The 15,138-nt window shown below is 40.6% G+C and overlaps 1 protein-coding gene across 3 annotated transcripts in view; it reads left to right on the forward strand.

Annotated features, from left to right (window-relative positions):
- ATRN (attractin) overlaps window positions 1-15,138 on the forward strand; it is a 163,336-nt gene that overhangs the window by 87,112 nt on the left and 61,086 nt on the right. For all 3 annotated transcript variants that reach the window (XM_082645840.1, XM_082645838.1, XM_082645839.1), the window contains exons 19-21: window positions 6,933-7,070; window positions 10,319-10,412; window positions 12,804-12,856. In XM_082645840.1, the coding sequence (XP_082501966.1) occupies window positions 6,933-7,070; window positions 10,319-10,412; window positions 12,804-12,856 (285 nt within the window). The remainder of the gene's footprint in view (window positions 1-6,932; window positions 7,071-10,318; window positions 10,413-12,803; window positions 12,857-15,138) is intronic.

Here is a 15,138-nt window from a genome sequence, read left to right on the forward strand (position 1 = left end):
CTTCCTATCCTTTCCAGTGGTTGATGCCAGAAGAAACAGACCTTGAGTTGACCTAAAGCTTGATCCTAGACCTGCTATGGTAGCTGTCCTGAGAAACCAACCCTGAAAAACTGACCTTTGATTCAAACTTTCAGTAAATCTCAGGAATGTACTGATGGGCCTCCAGAGCAGTTGGGAGATGCTAGGCAGGTGCAAAGGCTCCCAAGAGATTAGTGGATAAGAATTTCTCCAAGAACCTGCCAGACATTGCCCCTGACCACTGGGTTCTTTGTAAGGACTTCTATAAGGGAAAGACCACTGTAAACAAAGATAAAGGGCCACAGGCAGACTGGAAGAACATATCTGCAGGGTATATAACAAATGATTATCATCCAGAGTATGTAAACCTCTACCCTCCAGAAAAATAAAGCTGAATGTCAACCCAACAGAAAAAGTGGGCAAAGTGAACCGCTAGGTGTCTTTTCCCCGGGGGTTGGGGGGTGGGCGCCATGGCGCTCCAAGGAGCTCCAGTCCTTTATGTCTCAGCACAGAAAGATTTCATCTAGGTGCTAAGTGATAGATAAGAAGGGATGTATTAGAATAGGACACTTGTGAGGCTTACAAGTGAGCAGGCAAGAGGGTGCGACTCCGAGAACTTAGTGGGCTACAGCTTTATAATCCAAGGAAAAATGGGGTGGGGGAAAAGACCACCTTCTTCCTCATTCTTGAGTAGACATCAGGCTTCCATCATAAGCTCCTCCTCCAGGTTGGGCAGGGGAGTTTTCTTGTCCCTACATGGTCAAGCCAGTACTGTCATGACATTATGGAAAAATTATTTTAGGTTTCAGTACAATAAGGGTCTTTCACTTTGAATGTCACCCTTCCATAAATTATTGTTTTTTATGTGTGCAGAGAGCATGTCCTAGGGGTCATTAACTTACTGAGCTCACTGGGCAGGATGTGGGTCTCATGCCACCATTGTTTAATTGTTTGGGGGCATGTCTCATGTTTCTGTGGCATGGTTTTGTTGCTAAGCAGGCCTGCTTAGTTTTGTGGTTAAGCAAACCTGCTTTCTTGAGTGATCATTAACTTACAGGGGTCTCCCATATTTTTTTCTACTTACAATCCCCTAGTGGGATTAACTATTTAATCACCTACTTTCTCCCTTTATTCTGTTCCTATCAAAAGGATATAAAGTCATTCTCAGAAAAGGAAGTAGAGCAGGAAAATGCAAAATAAAATGAGAAACCAGCTTTTTATCTACAGAACTGGATTAAATTCTCTTTGTTCCTTTTTTTCTAAGATTTTGGAGGATCTGCAGTTGCATTTCTAATCTACTAGTGGTTTAATTAATGAAATAGTTAAATCTGTGCTTTTCCACTAATATCAAGAATATATCAGGTAAAATGAAAATACACAGGATATAGGAAACTATTTACAAATTATATGTCTGATAAGAAGCTAATGTCCAGAATACATAAAGAACTCTTTAAACTCAAATGAGCACATGAAAAGATGCTCAACATCATTTAGGAAACTGGAATTCTCATAAATTGTTGGTGGGAATGTAAAATGGCTGTAGCCACTTTGGAAAACAATTTGGCAGTTCCTCAAAAAGTTAAACATAGATCCATCATATAGCCCAGTATATACCCAAGAGAATTGAAAATATATGTCCACACAAAAACTTGTACTGAGGGGCTTCCCTGGTGGTGCAGTGGTTGAGAATCCGCCTGCCAATGCAGGGGATACGGGTTCAAGCCCTGGTCCGGGAAGATCCCACATGCCGCAGAACAGCTAAGCTGGTGCACCACAACTGTTGAGTCTGCGCTTTAGAGCCCACAAGCCACAACTACTGGAGCCTCTGCTCCGCAACAAGAGAAGCCACTGCAGAGAGAAGCCTGCTCACCCAAGAAAGAGTAGCCCCCACTCGCCACAACTAGAGAAGAGCCTGCGCGCGGCAACAAAGACCCAACGCAGCCAAAAATAAATAAATAAATAAATTTATTAAAAAAAAAAAAACTTGTACTGAGTGCTCATAGAAGTATTATTCATAATAGACAAAAGTGGCAACAACCCAGATGTCTGTCAGCCAGCGAGTGGATAAACAAAATGTGGTACATTCATACAATGGAATACTATTTGGCAATAAAAAGGAATATAAAGTACTGATATATTCTACAACATGAATGAACCTCGAAAATATGCTGTGCAAAAGCAGTCAGATACAAAGGCTATATATTGTATGATATCACTTATACGGAATGTCCAAAAAAGGGCAAATATAGAGAGACAAAAAGTAGATTAGTGGTTGCCTAGGGCTGGGGGCAGAAATGGGGAATAATGGGCACAAAGTTTTCCAAAGTAGCTGTACCATTTTTCATTCTCACTAGCAGTATAGAAAGGTTCAGATTTCTCCACATCCTTATCAATACTTGTGTCTGTCGGTTTGATTGTAGCTGTTCTAGTATATGAGAAATGGTATCTCACTGTGGTTTTGACTTGCATTTCCCTAATGACTAATGAAGTTGAGCATCCTATTAGCCATTTGTATGTGTTTGGAGAACTGTCTATTCAAATTCTTTGCCCAGTTTTAAATTACATTATCTTTTTACTGTTGACGTATAAGAGTTCTTTATGAATCTAGATACAAGTCCCTTATTGGTTATACAGTTTGCAAATATTTTCTCCCATTCCATGGGTTTCTTTTTACTTTCTTTCTTTCTTTTTTTTTTTTTTTTTTTTTTTGTGGTACGCGGGCTTCTCACTGTTGTGGCCTCTCCCGTTGTGGAGCACAGGCTCCAGACATGCAGGCTCAGCGGCCATGGCTCACGGGCCTAGCGGCTCCGCGGCATGTGGGATCTTCCCGGACCGGGGCACAAACCTGTGTCCCCTGCATCGGCAGGCGGACTCCCAACCACTGCGCCACCAGGGAAGCCCTCTTTTTACTTTCTTGATGGTATCTTTTGAAATACAAAAGATTTCATTTATCGCATGTGCTTTTGGTATTGTATCTAAGAAGTCAGTGCCTAACTAACCCAAAAATCACAATTACTCCTGTGTTTTCTCTTTAAGGTTACATAGGTTTATCTCTTTGTATTTAGGTCCATAATTCATTTTGAGTTAATTTTTCTATATGGTGTGAGGTAGGGGTCCAAATTTATCTTTTTGCATGTAGTTAACCAGTTGTCCCTGCACCATTTGTTGAAAGTACTATTTTTTTACTATTGAATTTTGGGAGAACATTTGTTGAAAATCAGTTGAATGTAAGAACTTATTTCTGGACTCTCATTTCTATTGCATTGACCTATATGTCTGTCCTTATGCTGGTATCACAGTCTTGATTTCTGTAGCTTTGTAGTAAGTTTTGAAATTGGGAAGTCTGAGTCCTCCAACTTTGTTCTTATTTTTCTAGATTGTCATGGCTGTTCTGGGTTCTTTGAATTTCCATATGAATTTTAGGATGAACTTGTCAGTTTCAGTAACATCAACAGAAAGCCAGCTGACATTTGATAGAGATTGCATTGAATCTATAGACCAACTGGGGGTATATTGCCATCTTAACAATATTAAGCCTTTTAGTTTATGAACCTGGAATGTCTTTCATTTCTTTAGTTTTTTATTTTCTTTCAGCAGTGTTTTATAAAGTTTTTAATGTATATATCTTATGCTTATTTTGTTAAATTTACTATACAAAGTATTTTATTCTTCTTCATGGTATTGTGAATGGAATTATCTTAATTTCATTTTCTGATTGTTCATTGTTAATATGTAGAAATACAGTTGATTTTTCTATGTTAATCTTGTATCGTGCAACCTTGCTAAACTCATTATTTCTACTAGTTTTTTAGTGGATTAGGGTTTTCTATATACAGGGTTGTATTGTTTACTAAGAAAGACAGTTTTACTGTCTTTCCTATCTGGATACCTTTTAAAAAAAAATTTTGGGGGGGTGCTAATTGGCCTGGCTAGAAATTCCAGTACAATGTTGAATAAAAGTGGTGAGAGTGGGGCTTCCCTGGTGGAGCAGTGGTTGAGAGTCCGCCTGCCGATGCAGGGGACACGGGTTTGTGCCCCAGTCCGGGAAGATCCCACATGCCGTGGAGCGGCTGGGCCCGTGAGCCATGGCCGCTGAGCCTGTGTGTCCGGAGCCTGTGCTCCACAACGGGAGAGGCCACAGCAGTGAGAGGCCCGCGTACAGCAAAAAAAAAAAAAAAGTGGTGAGAGTGGACATCATTCTCTTGTTCCTGATCTTAGAGGGAAAGAATTCAGTCTTTTTCCATTATGTATGATGTTGGCCTTAGTTTTTTCATACTTGTCTTTTACCAGGTTGAGAAATTTTCCTTCTATTCCTAGATTTTTGAGGACTTTTGTCATGATTGGGTGCTGGATTTTGTCAAATGCATTTTCTGTATCGCAATGATGATGTGGTTTTATTCTTTAGTTTATTAATATTATGTTATACTAATTGATTTAAGGATATTAAACCAGTCATTCATTACTGGGATAAAGCCCATTTGCTCATGATGCATAATCCTTTTTACTGTGTTGCTGGATTTAGTTTGCTAGTTGGGTATTTTATGTCTATTTTCATGAGAGATATAGGTCTGTTCTATAGTTTTCTTTCTTGTGATGACTGTCTGGCTTTGGTACCAGGGTAGTACTGGCTTCATAGAGTGAGTAGGGAAGTATTCCCTCCTCTTGTATTTACTGAAAGAGTTTGCAAAAGGATTGGTATTAATTCTTCTTTAAGTACTGGTAGAATTCACCAGTGAAGCCATCTGGGCTTGGATTTTTCTTTGTGGGAAGATTTTTGATTATTCATTCAATCTCTTAGTATAGGTAAGTAAAGTATAATACAGGCAGCTTTTCTGTTTCTGCTTGAGTCAGTTTAGGTAACCTATATTTTATAGGAATTTTTCTATTTCATCTCAGTGATCAAATTTGTTGGCATACAGCTGTTCCTGTTATTTTCTGGCAAGTAGCTTTTTGGCTATATGTGTTCTTCTGTTTAATCTATTGAAGGGTTTTTGTTTTGCGTCTGATTTTGTTTTATCCTTTTCATTTTGCAAGGTCTCTAAATATTGTGAGGGTTTGTTCCAGAGCTTGCTTTCTTATTTTATGAATGCAATGATCTCTGAAGCCTCCTTGAATTTGCTAAAATTAGTATTTTTCATTCTCTTAAGTTTCTTGCATTAATCCTTCCTTCAGAGTTAGTCGTTCCGTGTGTTTATCTAGGTGGTGCTTTTAGGTTGATGATTTTCTCATGCTAGTGATTCCTCAAGGTTGATTTGTATTTATAGCTGAATGTCTAGGCTTATGAGTACTGGGTGAACTGAGGTGTCGTGAAGGTGTGGTGTGATGTCCTAAGGGAGAGGCTGGCTAGCTAGTACCAGGGCTCTCCAGCTCTGGTCTGCTCTGGCTGTTGTTGAATGGTCTGCATTTCTTCCACAGTGGAGGAAGGAAGGAGCAACAGACCAGGTGTGTTGATGCATTTGGCATGTTCATGGTTGTGCCACGTGCCTCCCCACTTGGGGCGTTCTGGCTAGAAATTCAGTGCTTCAGAGGTATCTCTCGGTACTTCTCATAGCACCTTTTCCTCTTATCCCAAACCCTTGTTTTTACATTTCTTCCATAATTTCAGTGAGATCTTGAAGGGGAAGAGAGAGAGAAGCATTTGTTCAATCTTTTTATCTTGAACCAGAATACAGATATTTTGATAAATGATTTTAGGTATTACATTTTTTTGGTGTTGTGCTTTGCCCTTTTGCTACGTGCACAGTTGATCATCTTCACAGGAGAAACATGTATAGTCCCCAGATCTTAAGCAATTTTGGTGGAATATTTGATGTAGTCATTTTTAAGTTCTTCAGTTGCAGTCTATTTAAAACAACTCAAATACCTACAGGGATGGGGTAGAAAGCAGGTGGGTAAACAGAACAGGTGCAAGGCCATGGAAAGTTATCAAGGTAGAGACTGTATGACATTGATCAACCAAGACAGATCTGTAAAAGAGCAGATCTTAAATGTTTCACCACAAAAAAGAAATGGTAATTATGTGACATGATGCAGGTGTTAGCTATAGCTATGGTGGTCATCATTTTGCAGTAAGTGTATCAAATCAACACATTGTATACTTTAAATGTGCACTTGAGATTTACACAGTGTTATATGTCAGTTATGTCTCAATAGAGCTAAGGAGAAAAAAAGACAGGTCTGCTTACAGGTTGTGCACTACGTGAGTGGCCCCACCTGAAGTATGCAGTGTACAGCTGTCCTGAGCAGCCCTGAGAGGTCCAGGCCTCATATGCCTTTCTAGTTGTAAACTCCTGTATGCATCAGGAATCAGTAATTCCACTTATAGAAATGTTTACATATAAACATGGTTATTTTTCTAAAAATGAAAAATTGAAAGCAAACTAAATATCAAAATGTAATGGTTAAGTGACTGGCTTCATAGAAATCGTTCTGCCATTTAAAGTTTTGTGCATGATAGGTAAAATAATGTGGTAAAATAATTGTGATCTACATTTAAAAAAATCAAAATTAAATATTAATATGAACACAACTGTGTAAAACTGTATAGAAAAAAATACTGGAAGGAAAGATCCAAATGTGGACAGTGATCTCTGTGTGGTGAAATTGTATATGATTTTTTTCCCTTTCCTTGTATTTTTCAAATTTACTATCATGAGCATATATTATTTTTACAATGAATAACAACAAAAACTTTTTTTTTAATGGCTCTGGACTTTCACCTTGCTTGGTATATTTCTGATTTTCCTGAATTAGCTCTTTTTTGATGTTTTGATCTTATTCCTCAAACTAGTTTTTAGTAGTTTTGATGATTATTTAGAAGCAATAAGGAACTTAGATAGTTGCATATAAATCTCGTGGAATGTACTCCACCCAGCTGTACCATAGGAAAAGCCCCTTAAAATTCTTTCTTTCAGCTTGCCAGTGCAATGGCCACAGCAAATGCATTAATCAGAGTATCTGTGAGAAGTGTGAGAACCTGACCACGGGCAAGCATTGTGAGACCTGCATATCTGGCTTCTATGGTGATCCGACCAATGGGGGAAAATGTCAACGTAAGTCAAATTTTTCAGGGTTACTGATTGCAAACCAGGTGGCACATAATGCGTCTGTTTGACTTGTATATCTTGGAGGAAAAAAGCCACTTGGTTTCAGATATTGCATTTCTTAAGTTATACTTGTCAGAAGCTCAGCTGAGCTGGGGGAGTGAGAGCAGAGCTGCCTGGTGTCAGAGTAGCCCTTAAAGCAACTAGTCAAAAATGAAGGACTTCCCTGGTGGTCCAGTGGTTAAGACTGCACGCTCAATGCAGGGGGCCCGGGTTCGATCCTTGGTTAGGGAACTAGATCCCACATGCCGCAACTATGAGCCTGCATGCCACAACTAAAGATCCCCTGTGCGGCAACGAAGATCCTGCATGCCACAACTAAGACCCGGTGCAGCCAAATAAATAAATATTAAAAAGAAAAAAATGAGGGAGTTAAGCCTTTATTCACTTACTGTGATGGTATAAGCAAGAGGCTTAACCTGGAGAAAGCACTGACTCCTCTTGTTCCACTTTCCCTCCTGGAACGGTGCGCTGGTTGAGTGTCAAGTGGATCAGCATAGGCTTGGGGGTCAACTCATTGTTAAGGGAGACCTGAACAAAAAGGCCCAGCAAAAAGCCTTTTATGGACCCTGGGGTCGGGAGGGAGGGTGAAGGGGAAGGACTAAGAGTGGAAAAGTACCTGGGACTGAGAGTGGGTAAAGCCTCTTTGAGGTTCCCCTCTTCCTCCATATGGAAGCTCAGTAGAGGTGACTGAAGAAGACCTCTGCCCAAGGCCTCAGATAAAGAGACCTAGGAATGAAGGTGCCTGAGCTAGGAATGCAAATATGTGAAAGAGAATGGCCGGCCAGGTGACCTGAGACCTTGACTCAGCCCCCCTCAGAGACTTCCACCCAGGCTGGTGTGGGGAGCACAGCTTTCCTGGTACGGCCCACCAGGGAAAGCCTTTGTCATTGTCTATGGTTCGGCCTCAAAAATCACATGTAGGTTTTTAACCAGGAGCTGGACTCTTCAGTACTTCTACTATTTTTTTTTTTTTTTTTGCGGTATGCGGGCCTCTCACCGTTGTGGCCTCCCCCGTTGCGGAGCACAGGCTCCGGACGCGCAGGCCCAGCGGCCATGGCTCACGGGCCCAGCCGCTCCGCGGCATATGGGGTCCTCCCAGACCGGGGCACGAACCCGCATCCCCTGCATCGGCAGGCGGACTCCCAACCACTGCGCCACCAGGGAGGCCCTACTTCTACTATTTTTAAAGATTTAAGTAGTCCCATGTTTCCCCATACATGTCAAATAGATTCCTGTAAGCCGTAGGACACTTTATTGTTAGTACACAAATTATATTTTTTAAAATGACAAGTGATACCAATAAACTACTTTTTGGTTTGTTCTAGTTTATAGTGGAAGACCCATCAGGTCTGAGTAGGAAAATAAATAAGAAAGGAAAATCTCTACCTACTCGCCACATCCCACCTCCAAACTCCTTAGCGTGGTTCTTGAGAATCTGACCCCAGAGCATCCAGAAGAGAGTTAGTGTCCTAGTGGAACCTCTCTGGGGTTTAGTTTCTTCATCTGTAAAATGGGGTAGTAGGGTGGTTGTTGAAATGAAAGCAGTCAGCAGGACATACCAGGTAGATGTGAACAATTACTATTACTCTTCTGATGTCCTTTCTCACCACTCTTAAGTAAAATTTCTTGCTCAGATTAAAAGGTATTAAGTAAAACTGTTTTTTCACTCTTTGTGAATAGATTTCATCCATTAGACAGAAATCAGAGTACCTGACATTATTGAGTGGTGAGTATATACAAGGCATTGTGCTGGTAGCTACCTGAGACAGTGCTGCTTTTATTATCCCCAGGATCAAGTAGCCTGCCCAAGGTCTCACTGAGATTTGGCCATGCTGAGAACCATATCCAGGATGTGTGACTTTAGCTGTTGGGCCTGGTTGTGCCACTGTGAGGGTACCATCGTCCCCATATCTTCAGCTCTTATCTTAGAAAAATTACATTCTCCTCTGTGGCATCTGTGGGGCCCGAGTACAGTTGTTCAGAACTCAGAGCTAGCTTTATTTTTCAGAGTTGCAATCCATAATAGAAAGCATGATTTAAAAATACTGTGAGTGACGCCAAGTCTTTAATGTTTTCTTCTTAGAATTGTATAGTCCTTAAGCTATGGATAACAGTGATGATTTTTTGAATGCTTAATGTGTTATCTCATTTAATCCTCCCCAAAGCCCTACAGGATAGGCACTGTTATTATCCCTGTCACATGGATGAGGAGGCTGACTTAGAAGCTAAGTGGAGGGACCTGAATTCAAACCCAGGCAAACTGAACTTTAGGCTTTTGCTTTTGTTAACACACTGCACCTCTCTCCATCCTCAGTAGAGCCCAGAGTTGAACCCTAGTGTTTCTCACTCCAGCATAAATTTTCTTCACCACTGCACTATTCTATTCATAGGTTTCTGTGGACTTTTTTTTTCCACCGGATTTCTTTTAAAAGTACACCTATCTCCAGCCTAATACTTTTAATTTATTCACAGAAAAACAGTTTGTAGAGTGAAAAGGTATTGAACAAAAGGATTCATTTATTTCACCTGGAGTATAAAGTTTGTCATAGCTCACACTTACGTGTTGGATGAAAGAAGGTGGAGATGTGTTGGTGGCTAGAGGAGGGAGATGACAAGAGTCGTTTGCTGTTAAGGAAGAAGAAGGCAGGCAAGGGTGTGAATCCTAGAGGGCCGCTGAAACACTGACCTGCCATTGGAATCCTGCCTCAGAAGCGTGGCCATTGTGGAGAAGTCTCCTCAACTAAGGCAGAGCTTAGCCAGACCAACCCTCCCCCCAGAGGGCAGTCGTCGCTCAGAGGTCTCTCTGAGGACGGGGACTGTCTGTGTGCCACACTGGAGATGCTTCAGAAATGTTTATTGAGTGAATGAGAGAATGGTGATAGTGAAAAACAGAGTCTATTGCAAAGATCTTTGCAAAGTCTATTGCAGAGGGATGATCTCAGATTGGCAGCAGACACTGACATTTCTCTTTTCTCCTGGCCTGTGACTTTGGCTTCTTTAATGTTGCCTTGACGTTATTTGAGATAAATCACTAGCTAAAAAACAAGAATTGTACCCCTTAAATGAATGCATTTCTTTTACCTGCCTTTCCTGTTGAATCCAGTTGAGATAATATTTGTTTTAGGGAAAGTCTCTAATAGTGGTAATCTTTTAAGCCATTTGTGACCACCTGCTTTCCTTTTCCTTCTCCCCAGCATGCAAGTGCAATGGGCATGCATCGCTGTGCAATACCAACACGGGCAAGTGCTTCTGCACTACCAAGGGTGTCAAGGGGGACGAGTGCCAGCTGTGAGTACCACACTCCCAGGACTCCTGCCACAGGCCACACCTCATCAGGGAGGGCCAAGGGGCTGTGAAACTGCCTGAACCCCAAGAGCCACTCTTTTCTCTGGGCCTTGTTGCCGTGGGCTCTGAGGGATCCCCAAGTTGATTGATTTGAAATTTTGCCCTTTCTACTTCAGATAGGTGTAATTTAGTCACCCTCCATACTGGGAAGGTTGTCAGTTTAGCAGTAATTCCTTAATGGCTCTTTAAATCACAATTTTATGTTTGAGTGACACGACAGTTCGTTGCTTGCTGACTTGGATTAGTCTTTTCACTTCAGTAATGACTTGATTTTTGTCATGTCAGGAGATTTTCCTAAAAGATAGAGTTAGAAGAGCTGGTATTCCAGGACAATATTTTATTTGGCATTTTGGTTGTCTAATAGTAGAGAGGTCATCTTGCCTTTAACACACCCTCCCTTTTCTAGCATTTTCCTTGGTGAAGTATGTCAAACATCTTCCGGGGAAGAGTTTGGGGTTCCCATCCATGAGGATGCAAACAGCATCAGGCAGATGTGGGGATTCAGCCCTGGCTGTGCCTCCACTGAGTAGGGTGCTGTTGAGGCAAATCACTTAACTGTGTTAAGCCTCATTTTCCCCATCTGTCAATAGTGAGGCTAGTGGTAATTGTTTTTAGTGTCCTGGTGAGTTGAAACAAGAGAGATTGTTCCCCAGTTTCTCTCTGCCTCACCAGAAAACCTCATAAAATAAGCTCTAAATTTAATTTTTAAATCTAGGTTCCTTTAAATAGAAAAATGTAATAGAGCAAAATTAATCACCCCTGCCTTCAGTTAATGGTATACAACAAAGAAATGAAGTGTAGGTCTAGTGAAAGACTTTCTCTTTAGGAAATTTTAAATATAAACAAGTGCTGATAATCACTCTAGATAAAAAGACACAACATCCTTGTATTATTTATCTGGCAAAAGTGCTTGACCCAAGCTTTCCCCTCCTTTCCTCACAGTTCATAGCTACTGTGCCTGCCTGGATCACTTTGTAAAGTGGGAGCCTGGGTTTTACTGATGTTCATAGATGATATTTATGAGGAAATTAATAATTCTTTTTTACTAGAACTTATTTTTTTCTCCAGACTGATGAACCATGTCCAAGGGTTGTTTTTTGTTTTTTGTTTTTTAAGTGATTCTTGGTTTTTAGCCTTCTCTCACTTGTATTTAAAGAACAGGTTCAAGATGTGGCACATATATACAATGGAATATTACTCAGCCATAAAAAGAAATGAAATTGAGCTATTTGTAATGAGGTGGATAGACCTAGAGTCTGTCATACAGAGTGAAGTAAGTCAGAAAGAGAAAGACAAATACTGTATGCTAACACGTATATATGGAATTTAAGAAAAAAAAATGTCATGAAGAGCATAGGGATAAGACAGGAATAAAGACACAGACCTACTAGAGAATGGACTTGAGGATATGGGGAGGGGGATGGGTAAGCTGTGACAAAGTGAAAGAGCGGCATGGACATATATACACTACCAAACGTAAGGTAGATAGCTAGTGGGAAGCAGCCGCATAGCACAGGGAGATCAGCTCGGTGCTTTGTGACCGCCTGGAGGGGTGGGATAGGGAGGGTGGGAGGGAGACGCAAAAGGGAGGGGATATGGAAACATGTATATGTATAACTGATTAAATTTGTTATAAAGCAAAAAAAAAAAAAATTCTAAAAAAAAAAAATTTTAAAAACAAATAAATAAAGAAAGAAAGAACAGGTTCAATTGATCCAGGAAAAGTGAAAAATGAATATATAAAAAATGTTTTTATTTTTTTTCAGTAACAGCTCTGATTTTATTGCAGTAATAAAAACAGACAGCTAGATGGCCCTAGGAGAAAAACACATGTAAGATAGCCATTCTTCCACTTAGCCACCATTTACATCTTTTGGCATAATCTCATCTAAACAGTTTGCCTTTGCCACAGTCTCATCCACACCCACACATTCCAAAATGGATAAAAACTTAACTACTTTATTAGCAACTAACCACAGGTAAGTCAATTTGAAAAATGTTTTAACTGCACTTTCAGAAGAATATTTAGTCCATACAAAAGTGAACATGTGTTTTTCATGATAATAAATAGGATCTAAATTTTATTTTATTTGAATTCATCTCATGTGCTTTGGCAAATGTTTATCGGTTGGTGGTGGTGTGAACTGCTGGGCAGTCAGCATTGAAAATGAATGCAAAGTCTTGTTAGTCCATCTGATTTGAGTAACAGTGAAGAATGTAATTATACTGACTCAAAAACTGGTAGTTTATATAAAAAGATCTAATTGATTTTAAAGTGAATATAGATTCTGTTTTAAGTAACAACAGAAAATAATCCTCATTTTTCCCCCCTAGATGTGAAGTAGAAAATCGATACCAAGGAAACCCTCTCAAAGGAACATGTTATTGTAAGTGTTTTTGCAGTTCTCATTTGTCTAGAAGCAAAGTAGTTCAGTAAAACATTATTTTCTTTAACATGGTTTGAGAATGATAAGTGCTATAGGAATATAGTAACCACCCATAGAAGTGTTGCCTAATTTGATGTGTTACATTCTATTAAATTTAATATATATGTAAATACTATTTTAAGCTGCTTTAATTCTGGTTGTGGTTTATATCAGTATGTCTATAGCAGATATCAGGAAAGAGTACAGAGATATACATCTCTGGCTTTCCTAGTTTATATTCTCTTGAAACCTTATTTCATTTGCCATTATCTGGTTGGGGTCATTGTATGTCATATTTTAGGATCGATCAAAAACAGAATTCTTAAAATATAGCTGAAGTTATTCTCTCTGAAACTGATTTGTGTTAACCACCTCTCTAGGAACTAATATGTAAAATAAAATATCTAGTGACTAACTTACAGTGAACGGTAAATCTGGCAAGGTGACCAGGTCCTTATGGGTAAATGCATTTTCTTCCTGTAGGAGAATCCACATACTAGGTCAGACTATGGAACCAAAGGAAAATGAGCTAATGTTTTCACATTCTGCTATAATTATATACTGGCTTTTCTGGGTTAAATAATGTCCACTCAAAATTCATGTCCAGCTAGAACCTATAAATGTGTTTTTCTAGAAAAAAACAAGAGAAAAACTTCATGACCTTTTATATGGGAAAAGGTTCTTAGATGTGATTCGAAGAGCACAATTAATAAAAGAAAAACTTGTTTATTGGGACTTATCAAAATTTAAAACTTGTGTTTTTAAAAAATACTGTTTAAAAAGTAAAAAACAAGGGACTTCCCTGGTGGTGCAGTGGTTAAGAATCCGCTTGCCAATTCAGTGGGCACGGGTTCAATCCCTGGTCCGGGAAGATCCCACATGCCATGGAGCAACTAAGCCCGTGCACCACTATTGAGCCTGTGCTCTAGAGCCCGCGAGCCACAACTGCTGAGCCCGCATGCCACAACTACTGAAGCCCACGCGCCTAGAGCCCATGCTCCACAACGAGAAGCCACCACAATGAGAACCCCACACACCGCAACGAAGAGTAGGCCCCACTCCATAACTAGAGAAAGCTCACACGCAGCAATGAAGACCCAGCGCAGCCAAAAATAAATAAATTAATTAATTTTTAAAAAAGTAAAAAACAAGCTACAGACTAAGGAAAATGTTTACAAAGCGTATCTTTGATTAAGAGTTTATATTCAGAATATATAAAGAACTCTTACAACTGGATAAGGGGACAGTTTCAATTAAAAATAAAGATTTGAATAGACATTGCACCAAAGAAGATAGACGAATTGCCAATAAGCACATGAAGAAATGTGTAACATTATTAGACATTTGGGGTATGTGTATTAAAACCACAATGAGGGGGCTTCCCTGGTGGTGCAGTGGTTGAGAGTCCGCCTGCCAGTGCAGGGGACACGGGTTCGAGCCCTGGTTTGGGAAGATCCCACATGCCACAGAGCAACAAGGCCCGTGCGCCACAACTGCTGAGCCTGCGCTCTGGAGCCCGCAAGCCACAACTACTGAGTCTGCATGCCACAACTACTGAGACCCGTGCGCCTGGAGCCCGTGCTCTGCAATGGGAGAGGCCACTGCAACGAGAGACCCGTGCACTGCAACGGAGAGTGGCCCCTGCTCGCCGCAACTGGAGAGAGCCCGCGCACAGCAACGAAGACCCAGTGCAGCCAAAAGTAAATAAATAAATTTAAAAAAAAAAACCACAATGATGGGGCTTTCCTGGTAGCGCAGCGGTTAAGAATCCACTTGCCAATGCAGGGGACACGGATTCAAGCCCTCGTACGGGAAGATCCTACATGCTGCAGAGCAGCTAAGGCCGTGCACCACAACTACTGAGCCTGTGCTCTAGAGCCCGTGAGCCACAACTACTGAGCTCACGCACCACAGCTACTGAAGTCTGCCTGCCTAGAGCCCGTGCTCTGCAACAAAAGAAGCCGCTGCAATGAGAAGCCCATGCACCACAACGAAGAGTAGCCCCTGCTAGCCACAACTAGAGAAAGCCCGCACGTGGCAACAAAGACCCAACGCAGCCAAAAAAAAAAAAAAACACACAGTGAGATACACCCCTAGAATGACTAGAATCAAAAGCCAATACAGTGGCTTAATAGAAGACAACTGGATTCTCATATATGCTTCTGCATTCAATCTGTTGCACTATGTCTCTTTGGTTAAAGTACACACAAAAAAACCTGGCTCCACCAGACATATAGTTAGAA

This window comes from Mesoplodon mirus (genome assembly GCF_964341445.2).
Source record: "Mesoplodon mirus genome assembly, chromosome: 15".
In the NCBI taxonomy this organism is placed as follows: domain Eukaryota; kingdom Metazoa; phylum Chordata; class Mammalia; order Artiodactyla; family Ziphiidae; genus Mesoplodon; species Mesoplodon mirus.